The sequence below is a fragment of the Cryptotermes secundus genome, unplaced genomic scaffold, assembly GCF_002891405.2.
Source record: "Cryptotermes secundus unplaced genomic scaffold, Csec_1.0 scaffold1115, whole genome shotgun sequence".
Classification (NCBI taxonomy): domain Eukaryota; kingdom Metazoa; phylum Arthropoda; class Insecta; order Blattodea; family Kalotermitidae; genus Cryptotermes; species Cryptotermes secundus.
Genome location: NW_019733848.1, coordinates 888,215 through 912,855, shown reverse-complemented (window position 1 = coordinate 912,855; position 24,641 = coordinate 888,215). Strand labels below are relative to the sequence as shown.

Below are 24,641 nucleotides of genomic sequence, written 5' to 3'. Positions count from 1 at the left end.
GACCTGCCCTCTTGTGAGAGAGGGCGCCACATATGGAGGGTACAGCAATTTTCAAATAAATGGAAACATCTGGTAATGAGACCCAGACTGGGTTCGACACCAAGACAGACAGACTGACGGACCGTCAGTTGCAATGTAACCTTGAACTGACTTTGACTTGACGCCTGCATCGCGTTATCAAATTTTCTGTTGGATTATCCATTGGTTAGATGCTGAGGGTACGATCCAAAAGCATAATTCGTTTATATGCTTAAGTGTGCTGCTGTCTTCGCTCTTTTGGTACAACAGGGAAATTTTAAATTCGTGCTTTCGCTTTGTTCCATTCACACGGGACTCAGATAATTAATACAGTGGCACATTTCGGAGAGGCAAGAGGAGTCAACGCGGAGCTCTAGTACACGGCGTTTGGCAGTAGCAGCGAGAGCAGTTGTGAGCGTGGTGAGTTCTACACAGAGCTCATAGCCCCTCGCGAACCACAGGATTGAAGTCGAAGTGAGTACCTTTCCACAGATGGCGGGTGTCGTGGTGCCGGGTTATCAAGCATTTTCGGCTAACAAACGAGCCTCTCTGCAATCGGATTACCGCGTACTCAGAGAACGTCATCCCGAACATCTCGAAGCTGGCACACAATACAGACAGTTATTCAAAGTTTATGTGGCATTGAGGATGTGGCTGGGTATACAGCCGCTGCTGTCGAAGAGAGCGCAGAATGGACGGCAGTACTCAACGCCGCGGAAGAAAACGGGGCCCAGTCCGGAAAACACTCCTCAGTGCACTGTGTGGTATATATACAGTCACATTAAGTGAACTAAGTTCAGTGCTGAAGGCCAGCACAAGCGCAGGCAAAAGCATTACACCACACGCCACGAAACAGCATACTCAAAAGGAAGGTTTCCAAGAGGTTCGGAAGTGAAAACGACACAGCAGCAACGAGGCCGCCTAACGTAAAAGAAACCAGTGGCGACGGCAATGTCCGTCGCAATAAACACCATACAGCCGGCATACAGGGCTCAGAGAGGCCTTACGCAGTGCCACAACTGCCACCAGTTTGGCCTGCGTACAGGGCTCAGAGTGGCCGTAAGCAGTGCCACAACTGCCAACAGTTCGGCCGGCATACAGGACTCAGAGAGGCCTTACGCAGTGCCACAACTGCCACCAGTTTGGCCTGCGTACAGGGCTCAGAGTGGCCGTAAGCAGTGCCACAACTGCCAACAGATTGGCCATGTCTGTGGTAACTCCAGGAAACCTCGCCGCTGTACGTGGTGTGGGGACGGCCACCTGCACAAAGAGCGCCCAGAGAAAGAGAACGCTGCCTCCACTCCAGGTTGTTGCAACTGCCAGTTGAAGGAGAGAGAGAAGCCCCATCCCGGAAACTATCGGAGATGCAGACACGCGAAGGAAGAGGTGCAGAAAAAGGACTCACAGAAAACACTCATAACTATATCATCTTCCAATAGTATTTCATATACGTGATCATGTTAAAATTAGGAATTTTTAGGATCCTATTGAAAGATTCATAGTTTGGAATCGGTTTCAAAGCTTCGCCTCTGAAATACATCAGGTAAAACTTGAAATAAATAGGGAGTAGAAGCCGATAAATTGGTGCGCTACTATAGAGCCACTGTTTCTTTGTCATATAGTTTGTCGACAAGTAAAGTTACACTTTCGTACATAAACAACGATCCTCCTGGTCTAGATTGTTGTTCAAGAAAAGCAGAGGTTCCGAAAATTGTAGCAAGAAAAAATGGATCCAGGGTGTAAAACGGCAGTCAATTGTGTCATAGAGTCACTCAGGCAAATGACCCGTAAAAGGCACTTGAATTGTATGGGAAAAATAGGTAACGCTGAAGTCACACCTCAGGGTGAATGTCCTATTGCGAAATCCCTTTCAAGAGGGATGGTGTTTCAGGCCTTTAATTTCTTCCGTTCTGCAAAGCTAACGCAAATGCTGACTGAAAATTCAGTTCACACTACGTCATCTGTGTAGCGATAACCATGAATGGCGGGTTGATGCTGGAGTTCAAGCTCTACTTGAAATCGTAGACAACTCCCCTCAGAGGATAAGATCATGTGGCTTACAGAAATCAATATATTCCTTGAAATTGAGAAAGACTTGTGGAATTCTTGGTATTCCAAACGAATTCCCTTCAAGGCGACCATTGGTTCACCTAACCCATTTATTACATTATTGCCTTCAGCTGTCTCATTTTCCAAATCTTTGGAAGGAAGCAAAAGTTCTAATAACTTTACCTAAGCCCGGTAGCAGTATCAGCATCCGTAGTAGCAATAGGAAGGCTTGTGATTTAAATGAAGAATGTTAATTTAATCAGAAATGAAAATAAGGATGTGTTTATTGTTGCCATCTCATGAATGGGTGGAGCCGGAATATGTCAGCCGTTACAGCGAAGGGATAGGGACTGGAAGGCCGGACAAGGGACTAGATCTGAGACTTAACCACCCTCATATCCCATGGATGTTCTTTCCCTGGGTTTAAAGCGGAAGGGACGTGAAGCTGATCATGCACACCCTTCTATTGCAGAGATTAAGAATGGCGGAACTATACCTCAACTCCTCCATACGTCTTCATGGTTCATTCGTACTTTACCTTAACATATATGTCAAGATTACTAACTCACCCAGAGGTCCGTGTCGGCTGCTGAGAAACGGTATCCTGTGATACTTATTGTCTTCTGTTCGAGAGTTAATGTAATATACAATGAGTCGTTTTATCACTGTGATTACATGTGGATACATACAATGAAAGGTACTTTCACTATTTAGCATTACACACAGCTCTAGTACGATTCCATTACTAAAAGACAGCACGTTAGAATGTTTGCCCACGAATTCCCAGGGATGTTGGAAAGTGGCGTTGTCAGGGCCACTGTTCACAGAAGAAGGCCGGTCTCCATGAACAACGTGCGTCGTTCAAACCGCCATTTCGGCGCAAGCTTCCGCAGTTCTCGTTTCCACCACCGTTTTTGGGTTCTGAACTGTCTCAACGTGTGAACCCCGTGCTTTCCAGAGGCTTTCCTGCAAAAAGCTTAAAAGGCGACGAAAGTGACTGTACTCATGATGTAGCAGATCTTGCACATTGTGTTAACCAAGATGGGTGTCTGTAGATTTGAACATTCCTTGACTTAGATTTTTATTTATAGCAGACACGGCTCAATTACTGTAAATGCGCCTAAATTTATAGCTGAAGAAGTGATACAAAAATACTTTTCCTTTCATTTAAATAAATAATCTTAAAAATATTAAAGAGATATTTTATATTTTACTTATATGAAATCTATTTTTTTTTCTGTTGACAATAATTGGTTAAGGTTGCATTGACTTCCATGTGAAGTAGACAGATTCAATATACATACACGCTATAAACAAAGAAGTTTTGAATCCCTGGGATTTCCTTTTTCATAGTTTCTGACGTGTACGAGTATGTTGTAGATAGAGGCGCCCTTCCAATAATCAGTTCATGTAAGGACCACATAAGAATTTATCACCGCATGACAAGACCGGACAGCATTAAATTGAATTTTGATTGGATGACAAATCGGTATCTCGTGTTGATTGGATCATTACTTTAAAGTGAAATCAACGGCAAGATCACTTGCTTATTTTAAAATGTTGTACAAATCATAAAGCTACACTCGTATTAAATTCGCTTATATTATGAGGGCGCCATTTCTTTCACAGCGGACTTTTTATCGCCAAGAAATGAACCCCAGTTGGTGATGTGCGCAACATGAGTGCACGATCGGAGGAAAGGAACACAGTACCACAGACTAATCATTTGAGATAGTGGCCTCCGTAGTCTAGGGGTAACGTTCCCACCTCATGACTCAAGGTACGCGGGTTCAAACCCAGCGGAGGTCGTGGAATTTTAAGGGCGGAAAAATTCAGGGAACAAGTCCTCCGGGAGGGACTTTAAGCCGTGGGTCCCGTGTCGTAGATTTACGGCACGTAAAAGTTTCCCACCAAAGTAGTTTCCAATGCCTCCGGTTGATGGGGAAGTATTAGGTACCACTGCCAGAGGAAGGGGGACCTCTCTGACAGAAAGGAACTAACTATTAGATACCACTGCCAGTAGAAGGTTGGAACCTCGCTGGCAAAAAGGGGCTAATAGCGAGCAGTACCGGTAGGGTATGGAGACAGTAGAAATTAAAAGGGGGACGCACAATGGACCAATAACCGGTCTAAGTGCATGGGGAAACCAACCCCCTCTATACTCAATACTCAATTGTTTGAGTTCTGGAGGTGGAAGGAACAAGCACAAATAATCGCACCGTTTGGATTTGGCCATCCCATTTCTTGTGCAGTTGATAACGCCATACATGAAACTGTTCATCCCGAATTATCACTCAGATAATTGTTCTGTGTCCCTAAAATGTTTATTTTCCATTTTGAAGCCGAGCCCCTAATGATCTCTTGTGTTCTTGCCGTCCCCCTTGGGTTTCACCGTGCGACGGAGTGAACACTGGTCCCCGCTTGCAGTGGCCTGCAACTCCCCTATACCGAAATGAGTTGGCAGTTCCTGTGGATGCAGCCTGAGGATCTGAAGATGGAGAATATAAACTTATGCTACCGTGTAGCATTTGTACTTCTAGCAGCAGTGATTATGAACAGCACTATCTTCTGGGAGAAAACGCCGATTAGTCCGTCTAAAGTTAACCGACGTTTCAGAGGAATATGTCGCCTCTGTCTTCAGGTTCGAAGAATAAGCGAAGCAAGAAAGAAGAGCGAATGCTTGTGGTAAGCAGTGCGCAGTCTCAGAGGGCCAATGCTTACAGTAGTGTGAAACTGAACCATCGGCTCTGAAAGCAATAGAAATATAGGAGCATGTGTACAACTATTCACGTAATACGTACTCTCAAACTCAGCCATCAACCATAAGTGTGAGCCGCTCGTGCTGAGAACATAAGATGGGAAAGTAACACAATATCAGACGAGAGTTCTATCTAAGATTACACAGCATCATGTATTAGCCAGCCACTACACATGAAGGTGTAACATGGAGAAATCACGCATAACAAAAATCAGAGGCTAAAGATACGATAAGGATCAATTTTCTTTTTTGTGCTGTGACGAATTCCTTACCCATGCTCTTGTTGCGTTCATGTTTCATGAGAGAGAGCGGTCTTTGAAACACGGTTTTATTCTTGCATTCTGTTGATCACCTTGATAATGTCACCATCTTCTTTCACGAAACTATACACGTCAGCGACATTTTCTTTTCTCTGGTTATCACTTTGTTTCCTCCTTCTTAACTTCTCCGCGGCTTTCATGTTACTTTAGTAAAACCGTCACACCGGAAAGCTTCAAGGCAAAGTTACTCACTCACCGCCATTATGAGACTGAAAAAAAATGAGAAAACTCTTGGAACATGGAATCAGTATGAGAACTTCTTAGACTTTCACACATTACTCGCACAGATCTCGAGTCATTTTACACAGAAGAGGCCCTCCGGCTCTTCTTAACCACCATCGCGCAGTTTCTAAACAAAATTCCGTTGAACTGCTTGTCTGCAAATGCTGACACCACCATCATCTCGGCCCCGTTCCGAACATCCAGCAGAGCAGCGCTCGAGAGCCAGAAGCACAACAGAAACGAGAACGCCCAGGGCGAAAATGCTGACGGTGGGGGCTACCTCTGCCAGACCAATGGTTGCCCAGTCTCTGTACTGGGGCTGCACTTTCGCAGGCAGTGTCCTTGTTTGCAAACGATTCGTCAAACCTGCATTTCGCATCTTCAGTAAGCTATAGAAATGGAAATAACAAATGTCACTCAATTTGGTTTCATCATTATTTCGGATTTGCAGTAATAGCAGTAGCAAGAGCAGCAGTACTAGAGTAGTAGTAGCAATAGCAACAGTAGTATTAGTAGCAGTAGTAAGAGCAGCAGTACTTTGTACCAGTAGTAGCAGTAGTAAGAGCAGCAGTACTTAGTGTTAGTAGTAGCAGTAGCAGCAATAGCAAGAGCAGCAGTACTAAGAGTAGCAGTAGTAGTAGTAGCAGTAGTAAGAGCAGCAGTACTTTGTACTAGTAGTAGCAGTAGCAATAGTACTAGTAGTAGCAGTAGTAAGAGCAGCAGCACTTAGTGTTAGTAGTAGCAGTAGCAAGAGAAGCAGTACTTAGTACTAGTAGCAGCAGCAGTAGCGAGAGCAGCAGTACTTAATACTAGTAGTAGCAGTAGCAAGAGCAGCAGTACTTAGTACCAGTAGTAGCAGCAGCAGCAAGAGCAGCAGTACTAGTAATAGCAGTAGTAAGAGCAGCAGTACTTAGTACTAGTAGTAGCAGTAGCAGTAGTAGCAAGAGCAGCAGTACTTAGTACTAGTAGTAGCAGTAGTAGCAGCAGCAGTAGCGAGAGCAGCAGTACTTAGTACTAGTAGTAGCAGTAGCAAGAGCAGCAGTACTTAGTACTAGTAGTAGTAGCAGCAGCAGTAGGAAGAGCAGCAGTACTCTTACAAGAGAATATTAAACTAAGCAGAGAATATAATAAAAATTATTTCCTAGTGATTTTGTAACTGTAGCATTCTAGATGCAGAGACTAAAGTGCAGATCTTTCGCTTTATGTTATGTTTATGTTTCTTCTGTAAGGTCTGCGAATCTGAGTCTACAATAATGAAAATCAGCCCGTTTCGAGAAACACTCACTTGTAGTTTAGAAGTCCTCGGTAAGGGAACTTCTTAATGGTTGTCATGGCGATCACTCCTGGGATATTTGCCTGCGGAAGGGAGATGAAGGTGCAATTCAAGTTCCTGTTGAACTGTCGCATCATGGCCGGCGAGGACATGAAGGCGTATTTCGAATCACAAACGCGTTTGAACGCGTCAGCGTAGCTGAGTGGCAGATTCTGGATGTCAGGCAAGATGAGTTTCTCGTATATCTCCTTGGACAGCGGGTCCGTTGCTTCCTATAAGGACCGGGTTTGTTCTCTGTTAAGAGCATGAATAGAAAACCGTTCGCGAACGTGACACGTGTTAATATTTCGTGGTGACTATGCGAGGAGGCCAGACAAATAAGTAAAGTTGTCCCTGTGCTTAACTAACTAAGCACTAAGCCATGAAAGCGTAAGGGGGAGTGAATGTGTAGATCAACATTTTCTGACTTCTGCACTAACTGGAGGTGAGTTGTCAGATTCACGTCCCGGCCGCTTTACCCACGGGGAAAGAACCCCAATACCCACTGGCTAGGAGTTTGGGTGGATACCTGAGTCGGGTGGACGACGTGGAGAAGACTTTGACCTTACTGGGACTCTAAGTGCGACCCCTCGGTCTTCTAGTCCGTAGCCAGTCGCTGTACCGACTGAGCTATCCCGACTCCTAGCTACTAAGGATCAGCTTGGAAATATTAAAGGTTAAATTTCATGAGATACAACTCGCAGTCATGTAGGCTACTTGGTTCACTGCGCATGCGGCTCAGCCGTCTCGAATCCCGCCCCAGACAGGAATGTATATGCTCTCCTATGTAAATCGTGTGATGGGCTGATCTATCATCCAGAGAACTCTAACCAAACAAAGAAATTCGTGCTTTCAGAATGAAATGCGAATCGAAGCAAATAGAGCGAATTTTGTCACGTGCGTCAAGGGAAATTTAATTGTACATTATCCGTTAATTGTATGAGCACAAATTTATTTGCAGTTCATTTTGAACAGACAACATAGTAAGAAATAGAACAGTAAATTTTCAGTTGTTTAACAGCATTATACATACCCCCTCACGTTTCTGTACACAAAATGACTCACGCTTTTCTGAAAGGTAGGTTAGTGGGTTCGACAACGTTTCAAACTACGCTGAAACTCTGCGACCTCTAATGCTACCTCTTGCGTCACATACGTATATATGCGGTTTGAGAAGTCCAGTTCACAGGTTCTTACGTCGAAGAAGTCGAGCTGGGCAGATCTGGGCATAGCCCCTAGTCGGTAGGAACCGTGGTCCAGCATACCGCGGAAGGAGGTGAAGGGTAACTGCAGGGGGCGCCCGGCACTCAGTACTGAGATGTAGTTGCCTGCATAGCCGGCGAGCAGCACTGCAGCACACAAGTGGGCCGTGAAGCACACCATGCGGCCAGGGTTGGAGCGTGGCAATACGTAATGACCTGCAAATATTCCATAGTTTTTGCCTTTGGACTACAGAGCTCTTACATAAAATTGAAACGAAACAGTCAGGTGAACCTGTGTGCATGGTGAAGATTGCCGGGAGTTCCCCATGAAGCTTCAGGTAGAATTTATATCTCCATAGTAGACGTCCTATTGTGAGGATGGCGACTGTTTCTCTCTGAAACGCTGTTACCCACCTATTGAGCTAAACGACAGAGAGTCTCAAACTTTTGTTACGTTGAGTTCCTTCTGTCTTTTTAAAGGATCTGCAGCTCCATCACAGGATGAACAGAGCTTCTCTTGTTCTGGGAAGGACATTCTTCAAACTGATATACAACTTAGTGCGAAAACAAATAATTGGGGATAATCTGAACAGTATAAGACGTGAAACCAACAGGCATTTCAGGAACAAAAAAGGGAATATCTGAAAGTCAAAATTGATGAGCTTGCAACGAACAGCAAGAAAAAAAATATTAGAGACTTGTATAGAGGAATAAATGACTTTAAGAGGGGTTACCAACCTAGAAGGAACTTAGTGAAAGAGGAGACTGGTGATCTGCTTGCAGATTCTCACATTTTGAATAGGTGGAGGAACTACTTCTCTCAGTTACTGATTGTACATAAGGGCCAGTGATGTTAAGGAGACATAAATACATACTTCTCAGCCGTTAGTACCTAGCCTTAGTCCTTTGGAGGTTCAAGAAGCTATTGCAAAGTTGATAAAGTACGAACCGCCAGGTGGTGAAGAAATCCCGGCAAAACTGATTCCAGTGAAAGGTTAAATTTTACAGTCTAAGATCCATGAACTCATTCATTTTATCTCAAGTAAGGAAGAATTGCCAGATCAGTGGAAGGAGTTCAATATTGCAACATTTTCAAAGAACGGTGATCAAACTGATTGTAGTAATATAGACAAATATCACTTTCATCAACTTCATACAAAATGTTATCCAATATTATCCTCTGAAGTTGAAGTGAAATTATATGAAATTATCGGGAATCGTTAGTATGGGTTTCGACCTAACTGATAAACTATAGAGCAGCTACTTTACATTTGTCAGATAAGGTAAAAAATTAAAGCTATCCCTGTAACAGGTCATGGAGACACATGGGTCTGTGAGACATCGAGACTCCAACATTTTCTGGACAATCGGCTAACAGATGGCGGTGAGGTTGTCAGCCTTACGCTTCGGCCGCTCTGTACCTCCAGAAAGGTTCCTGGTACTCATTTCTCTCACGGGTTGAATCGACCCTAGGGCCATAATGCGGCTTGAAGAATTAGGTCAATTGAAAATCCACTGACCTCATATGGAATTCTGCACATGTTTCAACAAACAACTCTATTGTGTGCCCCTTCCATTCCCGCTATGCTGGATAAAATCCTGCAGAACAGTGAAACAGTACATCAGTTATTTCTAGACTTCTAGAAACTCGTGATTCATTCAGAAGGGAAGAATTGTACAATATTCTGATAGAGTTTGGGGTACCTATGAAAGTAGTCAGGCTCCATTAGAATGTGCTTAAATGAAGCCAGCAAGAAAGTCCGTATAGGTAAACATTTGTCTGATACCTTTCCTATTCAGAATGGCCTAAAACAAAGAGTTGCTTTATGGGTATTGCTTTTCGAGTTTGCTTTAGAATATGGATTTAGGAAGGACCAGGAAAATCAGGTGGGACAGAAATTAAATGGGGCACATCAACTGCTGCTATATGTTGATGGCAGATTACATACGAACATTTGGTTCGTCATGCCTCTAGACATGAACAGTAACAGTAACCAGTTTGTGTTACGTGCTCAGTTTGTTTCGTCATACCTGTAGTCATGAACACTTACAGTAACCAGTTTGTGTTAAGTGCTCACTTTGGTTCGTCATGCCTCTAGACATGAACAGTAACAGTAACCAGTTTGTGTTAAGTGCTCACTTTGGTTCGTCATGCCTCTAGACATGAACAGTAACAGTAACCAGTTTGTGTTACGTGCTCAGTTTGTTTCGTCATACCTGTAGTCATGAACACTTACAGTAACCAGTTTGTGTTAAGTGCTCACTTTGGTTCGTCATGCCTCTAGACATGAACACTAACAGTAACCAGTTTGTGTTAAGTGCTCACTTTGGTTCGTCATGCCTCTAGACATGAACAGTAACAGTAACCAGTTTGTGTTGCGTGCCCAGTTTCGTTCGTCATGCCTGTAGCCATGAACACTTACAGTAACCAGTTTGTGTTAAGTGCTCACTTTGGTTCGTCATGCCTCTAGACACGAACAGTAACAGTAACCAGTTTGTGTTAAGTGCTCACTTTGGTTCGTCATGCCTGTAGCCATGAACACTTACAGTAACCAGTTTGTGTTAAGTGCTCACTTTGGTTCGTCATGCTTCTAGACACGAACAATAACAGTAACCAGTTTGTGTTAAGTGCTCACTTTGGTTCGTCATGCATCTAGACATGAACAGTAACAGTAACCAGTTTGTGTTACGTGCCCAGTTTGGTTCGTCATGCCTGTAGCCATGAACACTTACAGTAACCAGTTTGTGTTAAGTGCTCAGTTTGGTTCGTCATGCCCGTAGACGGTAGGACGCAAAGATCGGCTTCTGAAGGAGAAGTTCAGGGGCAGATAACTGGGATCTCTGTAACATTACGTACCTTGCTGGCAGAATATTCCCAACATAGACAGCCATGAATCCCGAAGGCCGAACGGCAGCTCATTGCGGTTGCCATGGCGACGTTGAATGGTGCAGATGATGGATAGAGCAAGTGTCAGGATAGCGAGAACAGCCAGCACGCAGAACCAGAGGCGCGAGGTGAATGGGGCCAGGGAACTAGTCCAAGGTAGAGAATACACTTCAGGCCGTCTGATATAGACATTCGTCCTGAGAAATGCAATTACACGTCAGTAATGGAGTACCTTAATTATTGTCAGCTTAGAGCTAACGTCCAGTGCCAAGGCTTGTAACATTTCGCAGCCTGTACGATATTCGCGGTGAAGCTGGAAGTCGTCCCCTGTACCAGGAGGCACTCCATGCAGTGTTGATGCTGGCAGGAAACCCTGCTGCAAAGGGCCTAGTGCAGACCCGAAGGCAATATCAAAGTGAATGTTAAGAAATTGGTCTTCGGCGCCTCTTGAATTTAACTGAGGGAGGGCGGGACCCAATGGCGTATTCTCGTGAACATGACATGAAATTTCGGTTCTGAAAATGGAAGGCAATTCCTTGCTAGCTGAGTAAACATTGGCTCCTCAAGAAGGGCACTGCTCCATGAAATGTGCTGCTTAGATATTTTGTTGATTAGTTAGTTTACTCAGACGACTAAACTGTGAGAGAACTAGCTAACTGCCCCGTAAGAATTACGGACCTTAACGTATCTTGTGTGTGACTGTAGAACTGAACACGACACAGTTCAGGCGGTTAGACGCCGGCTCCTCATCACGGCGGTCCTGGTTCCATCTCCGGTAAGGTCTTGTGGCCTTCAAACACCTCAATTTTCACAGCCAATTGTCACCGCATCAAACCCTCCTGTTCTCTCGTCAATTCTGCAGAGATGGTACAGAGGTCTATTCGTGTATGACATGAGTGCTCAGGACTTAGTATAGAGGTAACGTTCCCACCTCATGACTCGTGGTACGCGGGTTCAAATACCCGGCGGAGGTCGTCGAATTTTTAAGGGCGGAAAAATTCAGGGAACAAGTCCTCCGGGAGGGACTTTAAGCTGTGTGTCCCGTGTCGTAACTTTACGGCACGTAAAAGAACCTCATATCCCCAAAGGGGATCACTGAGCCAAATTCCAGGAGGTTTCCCGCCCAACAATAGTCTCTAAGGCCTCTGATAGATGGGGGAAACATTATAGATACCGCTCAGCAAGTGGCCGAACTCGCTTGCTCGGCGGGACTGATGGTACGCACCATTTATCGGTAGGGTATAGAGACTGGTAGAATATCATAGAGGGAAGCACAATAGATCAAACTGGTCGCGGTGCATGGGGAAACCCACCCTCTCTAAATAACTACACTAAAAAAAACTAGTCTCGCATTACTCTGTGAACTGAGGGCAATATGTCACCGTGCATGTGTTAAATTCGATTTTATTTGTATTAATCTCTGTCCTCCAAATGTTAAGAGGGGTCAAAATCAAATTTTTTACCTTGCTTCTGCACTGAATGTTGTCGGCCATGTTGATTTTGTGTAGTGTAATTCACTTCATGGGCATCTTTCCAGGCTTGAATGAACTTCCACGTAAGCTGCGTGAGTACTCTGATAGATATTGATTAAACTCGAAATGAGGTAGTTTGTCGCATGAATAATTGTTATGGGGCATTTTACAGTTATGTTGGTATTTAGATGAGGGCTCCTCAAGCGGAACTCTGCTAAATGGAGTCAGATATTACTGACAATTTAATATCAATTATCTTCTTCTTCTTCTTCTTCTTCTTCTTCTTCTTTTTGTAATCTATGTCTCATCAGACAGGACATTTACACAACGGAGTCGCCCGTCAAATAGTTTCAAATGTTAAATAATAACATACAACATAAAAACTGGCCCCGAACACCACACCAGCCACTGTGTATATAATACGTCCGTATAAGAATTACGTATATTACCATTACAATTGCACAACTTCGAAGTACCGTCATGACTATGTAACTGGTTATTTAAGACTTCAAATTTGATTGTAATTTATATTTTATATTCACTTATATCATTTTATACCATTGTATACACTTGGAAGTTTAGCACTGTATCCTGTATTTGACATGGAATTCAATAACGAAAGGTTTAATATATTTGCTTGATGATGGCCTTTTGGAGGCCGAAACATATAGCAAAAGTATCTCCTTGAGCTACTCACAAGTATTATTGATTGTTGTGCTGTGACGTTTTTCAGTAAGAAATAATAGAGGTTATCTTTGTGTATTTTCAAAGTTGAACCTAAATGTAATTTGTGGTGTGTAGTGTGATATTCCTTCAAAAGATGGTGCTAGTCATGTCGAGTGCCAGAGCCACCTTGTTGGAAGCTACCTCAATGAGACCCCACCAGTTCAATGTCGTGTAGAGTATTACTCACGCTCACACGACTTTTGCTTGTGGGGTCCCTGTAAGTATGTGGTACATCGTGATAAACAACTGCCATTGGAGGCGTTACAGGGAGACATTAAAACGTCACTTGCGCTATCTGAGTCGTGGCTGCTGTACACTTGCCCGCCGAACTCAGAAATGTCTGCAAGTTGAGGGTGGGCACTCTGAACACTTGTTCCACTTCAAATTAGGACCACCGTTAAATTATTTAAGCAAATATTTTGTACGTTCAAGTCTGTATGCATTTTTAGACGCCCTGTATATATGATTAATTTCTTTTGGTTTCCATACGGGGGGGTGCCCGCTTAGAATGTCAGCTGAGATACTGACTCTCATGACTGCAGTTATCGTGGTTTCAGTCAGTCCCTCCAGGAATATTCCTGGATAGTACCATAAATTGGATTCCGTTGGCTTCCTTCCACGCGATTTCTAATCTATCGTCCCTTCAGTCACCGCTGTAGAGTCCGCGCTACTGAGAGCGTCCTTAATTCTGCTAGAAATACATAATATGAAAATACGATACTACTGATATTACCATTGTGAGTGTTACAGACATGTGACAGAACTCACGAGCAGATAAAAAATATATTTTAATATAATTCTAGGGCTACGTTTGTGCAATGTGCTTGTTTGTAAGTTCGTATTCAGTCCACGCGAATGAAGTCTCCAGTGACTGATCTGTAACTTAGGGGCGACGCGTTTCAGTGCTTATGCACCATCGGGCGAGTCCCCTGTTACATCAACAACGGCACGAAACTTCCAGTCAGTCTGCCACTGAGACCACATATCACCACAATCACCACTGACTGTGTGAACCCGACTTCTTGGCATGATAATGACAAGTTTCATAATTCTGATTCATTCATAAGTTCATGCTGATCGATATTCAAATTTATTCCCTTTTCTTCCCATTTTATCGACAAGCGATGGTTCAGAATCCTTTATTTGTAAATCGATGAGAAGCTATTGCATATTCTATATCGCATACGATTTATCTTGGTTTTTAACCATAACTGTTGCTCGGTGGACCACTGCGTGCCGCTGATATCCAAGTTAGAACACACACTAGACCCCTAGTCTGCGCGACTTTATTTTCTGTGGAGTTTTACTTAGAACGATGGTCGCCATAAATCGATGAAATTTGATTAAAGTCATCACACCGTTCTCGAGGAATATGCAACTTAATTTTAGGGCCCATGTTAAGGGTCTGCTTTTTGAAGCTGCAACGTCCATATGCGCCTTGAATCGCGGTGTGATACATAGTCGCTAAGCATAGAATTCTATACGCAGCTCGTTATGGTAAATTTACTTCCATGTTAACAACTTGCTTCGACCTACACGGCCATCTTCAGGTGTCTATTATAGCTAAAACTGCGATACACAGCGGTATGTCACAATTTCATTTCACTTGTAATACAACACTCCTTAATTTAATATAATAATCATTAAATTATTAAATATCTAATATTAATAAAATTCGTCAAATATACATATTTGCATATACAGAGAGAAGGAATTCCAAAAAGGAATATTCTTATCCACGTGGGACTGATGATAAGTAAATCCGTCAGACGCGTAAGTTCGCTTATGCACTATCGCAATACAGACCTAGTACTTCTTGTACGAGGAAGTACAAAATTCGTTTTTCAGTGTCTAGGGAAGTGTACTGGCATGTGATGAATGTGCCACACGCGTGAAATCTTTTCACTTATAAAACCATATCATCACCATCACAGTCAATAAGTATGCTTTTGGATCCGGTTTGTCCAATTCAACACCTGCATTTGAGCCAGCTGTCCCACCATTTTGTTTCTGAGACCGCCATTTCCAAACATGTTCAGATACTCGATATTTTCCCAATGTTTCCAGACCCGGATGCTGTAATTTGTTTTAAGTTAAAACATTTAATTTTTCCAAGTGTAAAACTGTGCATTTCACAGAGAGATCTCTGACTGTAGCACTTCAGTACATGACGTTAGTGTGGGAGTTGGGGGGGGGGTACTTGGATGGATGTAGGTTGTGAGAGTATGTTACGGTGGATTTTGCTATGAACTTTACTGGAATTTCAGGTTGCAGCACCACAGATATTTGTTAAGATCGGTCACATTAGCCGCGCTTTCTAAGGCACGAAATGTCTCCTCTTAGTGGAACACAAAGATCGTGGTTTCGAGTCTCACTAGAGACGTGGATATACAGCGGCTATTTTTCTGTGCTATGTTATCCTGTGTACGTAGCGGCCTTGTGGCGGTCTCATCCCACTTCTGTGGCTTGTAGTCCGCAAGCGAACCATACCGACCGAGAGACCGCCTCTTTTCGGCGAAGTTAGTGCCAACTTTAACGTATAGAGAGTGTCGCGTGGTCAGGGCAACGTATTCCCACGGCTGTTAATCTCGGTTTTCTAGACCGGAGCAGTAGTACCAACTGTCTGTAAAATTCAGAGTTTCATATTATTTAAAAGTGTGAACAAGTCAGAGGGGCTAATCCGTCAAGGAGAAGAATAAGAATAATATACTTGGCAAGTTAGCTAGGCAACCAGTAGATAAATCAAGTTCTTAACATATGCAACCTCTTACATCAAGTTCTCCTTACGCTCACAGAAGAGAAACGGGGCCTCTGTTTCAGCATTCACTAAAAGAGGCGAAGATTTGTCGTGACTTTTAATTGCACTAGGAAAGCAGTTGGTCGGGACAGTAATTTCCTCCATTATATTGTTGTATATGGAGGCAATAAAGAAGGAAATTTGGTTAATAGGAAGATCAAGTCAAAATTTAAGACATAGATTGTACAAAAAGGAAAATATTGTGGCGCCTGGACTTTCACGGATGTATTTACATTATTTCCAAATTTATTTAGTTTTCCTAGCCAGAAGGCAAACTTTCGAGGCAGTACGTGACCGATTTGGAATAACATCCTATCACCACATCGGTAAAAGTCCAAGAACAGGGCCAAAGTACAAAGTAAGCAATACCCATATACACATCCTCGAAGAGAGATGTGTCGTCACGAGGGGAAAGTTCTGCCAGAGGCGCCTGGAGAAACAACCCCTGCGAAACTTATATAAACTCACTAAAATAAACTGACGACAGCTTTCTGATCAGTCATACAGAGTCGGGGACTCTGTGCTGCTTAGAGACTCGGCCGTGCCATTGGCCTTAGGCAATTACCTGTTTCTCCATTGTATTTATGTATTTTGAGTAATAAACACCTTGTTTCAAGCTAATTCTTCGTCAGTTAACTTCATCACCAAAAGCAACGGAACTACGGCTCCCGCTCGGCCAAGCACTCCGTCGTCCAGCCTTAGGGATACGACACTATTACAGAATTTTCTACGTAAAAATTCTACTAGTCACATGGTCTGAATAATTTTCTATAAATAACTTGCTGCCTAACTCAGAAGGGGAGACAGTCCGTAAGATGGACAAGAAATTCCTCGCCCTTTACAGAACTTCAAAATTCACTGCCGTATTCATAACGGTCCACCAACAGACTAGGTTCTCAGCCAGCTGAATCTCATCACCGTAGTTCCAACACCAGTTACCTTGATTTTGTCTTATTAAAATTCTGTATACATTTCTGATGTCCCTCATACGCACTGTATGAACCTTCCTTGATCTGATTTTCCTACTAATGTTTCTTAATAAATACAAATTATGAGGCCCATAACGGTGCAATTGTATTCACACTCCTGTCGCATATAGGCCTAACCTCTCAGGTGAAACTGTTGTACTCAGAACTTATTTTCAAACGCCTTAAAATAATTTCTCCGATTTGGTATGGGACCAAGTCCCGCACTCATTTAAACAACGTGGAAATTTAGAATTTTGCATATTTTAATATTTGGGACTTCTTACAGAAGGTAGAAAAGAAGGTAAAGTTTTCCCTGTGCTTAACTAAACAAGCACTACGCCATGAAGGCGTATGGGGGGAGTGGATGTATAGATACAGGTTTTCTTGATCTCGGCACTAGTTGAAGGTGAGTTGTTAGCTTCACGCCTAAGCCCCAGGTACCCATTTGATAGGAGGCTGGGTGGGCCCCAGATCTAGTCTGGACGACACGGTGAAGAGAAAATTCTTGACCCTACCGGGACTTGAACTCCGACCCTCGGTCGCCTAACCCGTAGCCAGTCGCGATACCGACTGCGCAATCGCGGCTCGGAAAACAAAATATTCGTGTCTGGATAACAGGAAATGTATAAATTGGAAGGAAACCTCACTTTTCTTCCCGTCACTTTGACTCATCTACGTAGGTGCATGTTCGAGACATTTCACAGATGGCAGCCATATCTAATTTATCATTGATATATTTATAAATAATACTGTCGGTAAAGTTGTCCTTACGGTGCGTCTGCAAGACTGTATGTGTAGTCGACTGCATCCATGCGTTCTGTCGTCATGAGGAAGGAGGAAGCTCCCACCACTGCCTCGCCGCGAACCAGCATGCCCACCATCCCATCCCACGTTCCGTTCGCCTTGGAACCGGTGCCGCCATCTACCGACTTGCTGAGCGCACTCCTGCGGCAGAAACACTGTGACAGTCCAAACCTTTTGAAACTCAATGGACGCTATGTTCCTCTTTAGCCATTTCAATAGAGTGACTGATTTATTGGGGAGACCGATCCATTAGCAAGTTATGATTTTGCTTTTTGCATCTGCACAGGAACAACTGCCTTGTTTTGTTATCTGCAGCTTGGGTGACGGCAAAGGGGACGCCGCTATCACGAAAGGCAAGTCTGTAGGTTGCCGAAGATGTAAATTTTGTTTTGCTAATAGGGTAGCTGTTATAAAAGTGTCTTCGGAAGGGTGTAATTGGACCCTTAACTAAGAAATAACCGCTTTCACATGTAGGGTATCGGGTTCTGTATCTTTGGATCTCTTTATTCTCAAAGTTAGTATTGTGATTGTCTAGTGCTAATGGTATGATGAATTGGCAGTTAAAATCAACCAATAGGAATCTATTCTTGTCTGGGAGAAAGGCCGTCGGTTCAAATCCTATACAGGGGATGAAGCGACGCTCCCGCAGGATAGGGTTGGCAGAAGGACTTGGCGTTTTGAATTCATCATAGGAAGACGTCACTGCGCTGCACTCTCCAAGTTTATCTAAATTTATCAGTCTTTATTTGGTTCGATTAATCTTTGATAATAATAAAAAAGGGCACATTACTCCGTACTTGCCAATAAAGTTATAGTGTTTGCTTTTGAAATAAACAATTTGTGGAGAGCAGAAATAGTGTCTTTGATTTCTATCAGTGGACTAGCTTTAAATGTGCAGTTTCACCGTTGCCTCAGTTATTACCGTGACACGATCCTGAGAAGAGTCAAGTGTTCTACCGAAGGGGGCAAATAAATAAAAACAAAGATAGAAAGAGGACGGCTACAAGAAGTGGCGCCCAACGGTTACAATACGTACCGTTACGCCTCGTCTGAGGACGGGCTGCATGCAGCTATACTTCTGCGGCTCTGTAGCAGGACTATAAGCCAAACTTGCACGGCGCTATATCCTAGATTATAGTACCTTTATGACCAGCGTTGTGACAACTTCAGATGCTACGTAATTTTCGATTGTGTCTAGGCACAACGTCACCAAAGTGTTTTCTGCGAATGGGTTTGAAGATCCACATGTTCTTAACTTGCAGTAGAGGTTACACTAAGATGGAGGCAACTGACCAGGCTGACAGAGAACCTGATCATCTTATGCTTAGTATAAGGAACAATAGAATCATTCTTGAAGAAACTGGTAAAAGCCCCGCGCGTTCTTAAACCGAGATGGACAGTTGGAGGTAACTGGCCGGGCTCATAGACAATATTCATTGCTCTTTTGTTCAATATAAGAAGCAACAGGGTCGTACTTAAAGAAACTGGTATAGAGATTATAATCATAAAGTAATCAGAGGAAACAAAATTATTAAAAATGAATACGCAATTACAGATACATAAATAATTGTAAACACTAATTTACCAGTGAGAATATCATAGTTAATATGTATTGTTTTCTTACAAGGCACGAAATGAACACACAATGTTGAGGAAATCTGTACACTTCACATAAGACACTACTAAATAGACTTCAACAAAATTTCAGGTGTAGAATAATTGATTTTAGATCCTATTGCCCCCACCGCCCCCAGTACATAAAGCTCAAAGCAAATGCTATCGATGTCATTGATAATGTATCATCAGGCAAGATATAGTATTATTCAAGAAGTCTACATCATAGCAACATAGCAAGAAATAATTTTGAAAATATATGTATGAATACGAACAGGGGCAGTCCTCATCAGCCAACAGTAAAAAGAAAATCAACAGGGAAACATCTCAGAAACTTCGATCAGCAACCAAACAAACACAACAGCACGACACCGGGAATAGACAAGCAACCATAAAAACAACTAATTGTAAGTTTTATGACAAACCACAATTAAACAAAATTTTGAAAGTTTTACGTGTAAACCTAAAAAATGTTAATCTCATTAAGAGTTTTCATTACTATCAAGCTCACAGTGCATTATCTTAAGAAACAGAATAACAGATGTACCTGATGACGGTAAAATAGTGATCGAAACACGTTGTTCTACAAACAAAACATCATTCCTGATTAACGCTGGTCTCTTGCTTGAACTATTCGTCGATCCTGAAGATGGAAACGACATGATCTTCCGAAACGCCGGCTGGTTCTTAACGAACTATAAGACATTATATCTGCGAAAACATAACCCTAAATAACCACCACTGGGAGAGACTCACATTCTGAGGGAGCCATACATGTCGCAGAAACTTCTTCAGAGCCAATGTTAGTAACATGAACCTCATGTACCAGCTTCCTCTCTCTTCAGGTGTGTCCACTGCAGACATCCGCATTCTCACTGGTTCTATCTCAGAGCATACCGCAGACAGCAACGGACAGTACCTGAAGTTCCTATATATCCATCTCCAGCATGCTTCACATAGAACTATGCTCACTGCAGACATTCGCATTCTCACTAGTTCTATCTCAGAGCATACCGCAGACAGCAACGGACAGTACCTGAAGTTCCTCTATATCCATCTCCAGCATGCTTCACATAGAACTATGCTCACTGCAGACATTCGCATTCTCACTAGTTCTATCTCAGAGCATACCGCAGACAGCAACGGACAGTACCTGAAGTTCCTCTATATCCATCTCCAGCATGCTTCACATAGAACTATGCTCACTGCAGACATTCGCATTCTCACTAGTTCTATCTCAGAGCATACCGCAGACAGCAACGGACAGTACCTGAAGTTCCTCTATATCCATCTCCAGCATGCTTCACATAGAACTATGCTCACTGCAGACATTCGCATTCTCACTAGTTCTATCTCAGAGCATACCGCAGACAGCAACGGACAGTACCTGAAGTTCCTCTATATCCATCTCCAGCATGCTTCACATAGAACTATGCTCACTGCAGACATTCGCATTCTCACTAGTTCTATCTCAGAGCATACCGCAGACAGCAACGGACAGTACCTGAAGTTCCTCTATATCCATCTCCAGCATGCTTCACATAGAACTATGCTCACTGCAGACATTCGCATTCTCACTAGTTCTATCTCAGAGCATACCGCAGACAGCAACGGACAGTACCTGAAGTTCCTCTATATCCATCTCCAGCATGCTTCACATAGAACTATGCTCACTGCAGACATTCGCATTCTCACTAGTTCTATCTCAGAGCATACCGCAGACAGCAACGGACAGTACCTGAAGTTCCTCTATATCCATCTCCAGCACGCTTCCAATAGAACTATGCTCACTGCAGACTTTCGCATTCTCTCTGGTTCTGTTATCAGATTGCCACAGATAACTGGACAATGTTACTCACGTGAAATTCAGCTCTCTTTCCAGCTCGCTCCATATGTATCCGATGTAGCCAGTCAATGTCTCTCTGCTTCCCGTCCGGTCCAGAAACACATACGTTTCCTGAGGAAACATAAAACATTAAGAAGCTTGAAACACTTGCTCGAACGTCCTGCAACTAGTTCCCTGAACGTAAGATGATTCAGTGCTTCGGCACCGAGCTTCGTGACTTTCATAACTCTGAACGCACATTGTAGCTCCCTTCAGTTACTCTACAATGGTTCTGTAGTGTTCTCTCCCACACCCTTCCCAATTCACCTACGTAACCTATTCAGTTGGCAAAATTCTTCAGTGAAACCCAGACATATTTTCTAATTAAGAACTAAAAACTATACCGTAAAGAATTGAATACGGTAGATAAGCGCTTTTCCTCCGGGCATAGTCACCACACTGTCATGGTTTAATTTCCAATTTATTCTTCCTTCTGTGTCTGTGATATTAAACACAACAACGTTCGATTTCGTATAATATTATTATATTAATATTTAATGAGAGTGTATTAGACAAGAGATCAAGTGACAGGAGCCTCATAACTTGTACTCTTCTCCAAGTATAATTAGAATTATGAAGTTAAGGAGGATGAGGTGGGCAGGGCATGTAGCACGAATGGGTGAGAAGGTGAATGCATGTAGGATATTGGTGGGAAAGTCAGAAGCAAAGAGACCACCGGTAAGACCAATGTATAGGTGGGTGGACAATATTATTAAAGTCACTTGACTTGGCCCCACACAAGCCCCGCTGCTGGTTTCGCTACGTGGACTACACCTTCGTCATCTGGCCACACGGTCCTGACAAGCTCCAGGACTTCCTGAACCACCTAAATAGTATCAACCAGTGCATCCAGTTCACAACGGAAACTGAAACTGAGGGCCACCTCCCCTTCCTCGATATAGATATTTACAGGAAAGCCGACGGTTCTCTGGGCCATAGAGTGTACCGCAAATCCAGGCATACAAACCTCTACCTTAACGCTGCGTCCCACCGCCCTTTCAACAAGCATGCTGCACTTTCCCCATTGGTGCACAGGGCCAGAACACTGTGTGATCAAGACAGCCTACATGCGGAGTTGGTGCTCCTGAGGGATGTATTCAGGAAGAACGGGTACAACAACCGGCAGATCCACAGAGTTCTCAACCGTCGGCCCAACATCAGCCGGCCGGAAGACAAACCGGGCTCAGTCGCCTTCCTTCCCTATGTCGGGACTGTATTCAACCGTATCAGCAGAGTGCTGTCCCGGCACAACATCATATCAGTCGGTCTGCCTCCAAACAAATTATCTAGTTTCCTTCGGCCGGTCAAAGAGAGCCTGGGACAAAGGACACCAGGAGTATACAGTATCTCATGCGAGTACGGCAAGACAGGCAGACAGGCCGCTCCGTGGACATGAGGTTGAAGGAGCATCAGCGGCACATCCGTCTCGAACATCCGGACAAGTCAGCCGTAGCTGAACACAGCATCGATCTGGGACACCGTATTCAGCTTCAGAATACCTCCATCCTTGCCACCAAGACCCGCTATGTGGATCGCATCATTAGGGAAGCCATTGAGATTGAACTCCATTCCGAAAATATGAACGGGGGGCGGGGGTTGTCTCAGCAAGTCATGGAAACCTCTCAACTGTTCTCTTAACCCCCCCTCCCGGGATATGACGCCAGATCCAGAAGGTCACATAGGCCATGACCGAATAACATAACAACCCCCACACCCACCCAACCCCCCAGCTTAAGGGTTAGTGCCCATCCTTTAACCTTGCCTTTCTCTCCCCCAACACAAAACCCTGCTTTTGTCCCAGCTCCTTTCCCCCTCTCCCGCTCCACTGATTTCACATGTAGACTTGCCCTTCCCCCCTTCCTTCACTGCTCTCACATAGCTGTGTATATTTCCAACACCAGTCTGCTTGTACCGTTTCTCACGGTCTCTTCGCCTGCTGATTTCTTATATTTTTCCTTCTACCCTGAAGATGGAGGCGATACGTTCCTCCGAAACGTCGGTTAACACCACATATACACGGTGCCAAATCCCAGAAGACTACTTTCTTCTTAATACTGAAGTCGATCTTAGAGAAATGTGGTAGGATGATTTGCATTGGATTGATCTGGTTTATGATAGGGACCTGTGAAGGGCTCTTGTGAACACGGTAATGAACATTCGGGTTTAATAAAATGCTGTGAAAATTCTTGAGCAGCTTCAGAATGGGCCGCTCCTCCAGAAGGGCTCAGTTCCATGAGTAAGTAAGTATATTATTACGTATTATTGGGGGACGCGATATTGTAGTTTGTTGAGGCACTATGCTATAAGCCGGAAGGTCATTTTCCGATGTCATTGGATTTTATTTTTCAATTGGCCTAATCCTTCCAACCGCACTATGGCCCTGGGGTCGACTCAACCTCTAACAGAAATTAGTACAAATAATCTTCCCGGGGATAAAAGACGGCCGGCGCATTAGGCTGATTACATCACCGCCATCTGTGAGCCGATTACCTAGAAAATGTGGGAGCCTCGACGTCTCACAATGGGCCTCCCCGGCCTGTTACAGTAATAGATTTAGTTACTAACTATACTTATTATTTTAAATTATTATATTAATACTTTTATACAATAATCAGACGTTGTGTGACGGTACACAAATTTTAATACACTGTTATAGCCTGTATTCTGTCACAACTCGTCTATTATTTTACAACGCTACATCATTCACTTCATGCAAGTACTGTTAGAGACAAAGGCAGTCCACGCCTACATGACTTGGAAGCATGAGTCCCATAGTTGAACTTATAATTATTTTGGATGAGCAATCAAAGACTCCTGGGAACTGATCTACCATATAGTGCGCATGCGTGCTGCCAAATACATACCAGACAACAACTGCAGATCTAAGGCTATACATGTACTCAGCAGGATAAACATGAAAATTAATTTTCATCACGAAATAAATTTATTACTCTGACCACAATATTTTGCGTATAAATACACGTTGAACCAAGTCAAGGCGTACACAGCGTCCAAACAGTTAGAACGCAGAGACATATCGGGATAGCACACAATATATTGAGATGATATGTCGCATCGCAACAGCCCCAAGATTTAATACAACTCACTTCCGGGCGAAATAACTTCCACGTTGCGAGAGGCTCAGACAACTTGCACTCACATTCAACTATCACACAACTTCGGGACTTCAGTTCCACTTTATGTTTCCATAACTTCATCATATTGTTCTAGTTTAGTTGTGTAACATCTAATTCTTTATTCGTACTGCTAAAATTCTATATTCTTATCATACAATAACTTTTTAACTTATTAATTAATTCGATATAACATTATTCGACCGCCTCTGTGGTCTAGTGGTCAGATTTCCTGGCTACAGATCCAGAGGTCTGGGTTCGATTCCTGGCGCTACCAGATTTTCGGAGACGTAGTTGGTCTGAAACAGGGTCCACTCAGCCTCGTGAGCATAATTGAAGAGCTATTTCAAGGAAATAGCGGCTCCGGTTTAGAAAACCGAAATTAACGGACGTGGGGGTTCGTTGCCTGACCAAGAACATTAGATAATTGTATAGAGGAATAAATTACTTTAAGAGAGGGTACAAACCTAGCA

The 24,641-nt window shown here is 43.4% G+C and overlaps 1 protein-coding gene across 1 annotated transcript in view; it reads right to left on the bottom strand.

Annotated features, from left to right (window-relative positions):
- Positions 1-4,325: 4,325 nt before the first annotated feature.
- LOC111868303 (glutamate receptor) overlaps positions 4,326-24,641 on the bottom strand; it is a 33,183-nt gene continuing 12,867 nt past the window's right edge. Inside the window, exons 4-9 of the mRNA XM_023858841.2 lie at positions 21,009-21,106; positions 17,503-17,676; positions 10,739-10,965; positions 7,877-8,097; positions 6,653-6,912; positions 4,326-5,756 (exon numbers count right to left, since the gene is read on the bottom strand). Of these exons, the coding sequence (XP_023714609.1) occupies positions 5,495-5,756; positions 6,653-6,912; positions 7,877-8,097; positions 10,739-10,965; positions 17,503-17,676; positions 21,009-21,106 (1,242 nt within the window). The 3' untranslated portion in view covers positions 4,326-5,494. The remainder of the gene's footprint in view (positions 5,757-6,652; positions 6,913-7,876; positions 8,098-10,738; positions 10,966-17,502; positions 17,677-21,008; positions 21,107-24,641) is intronic.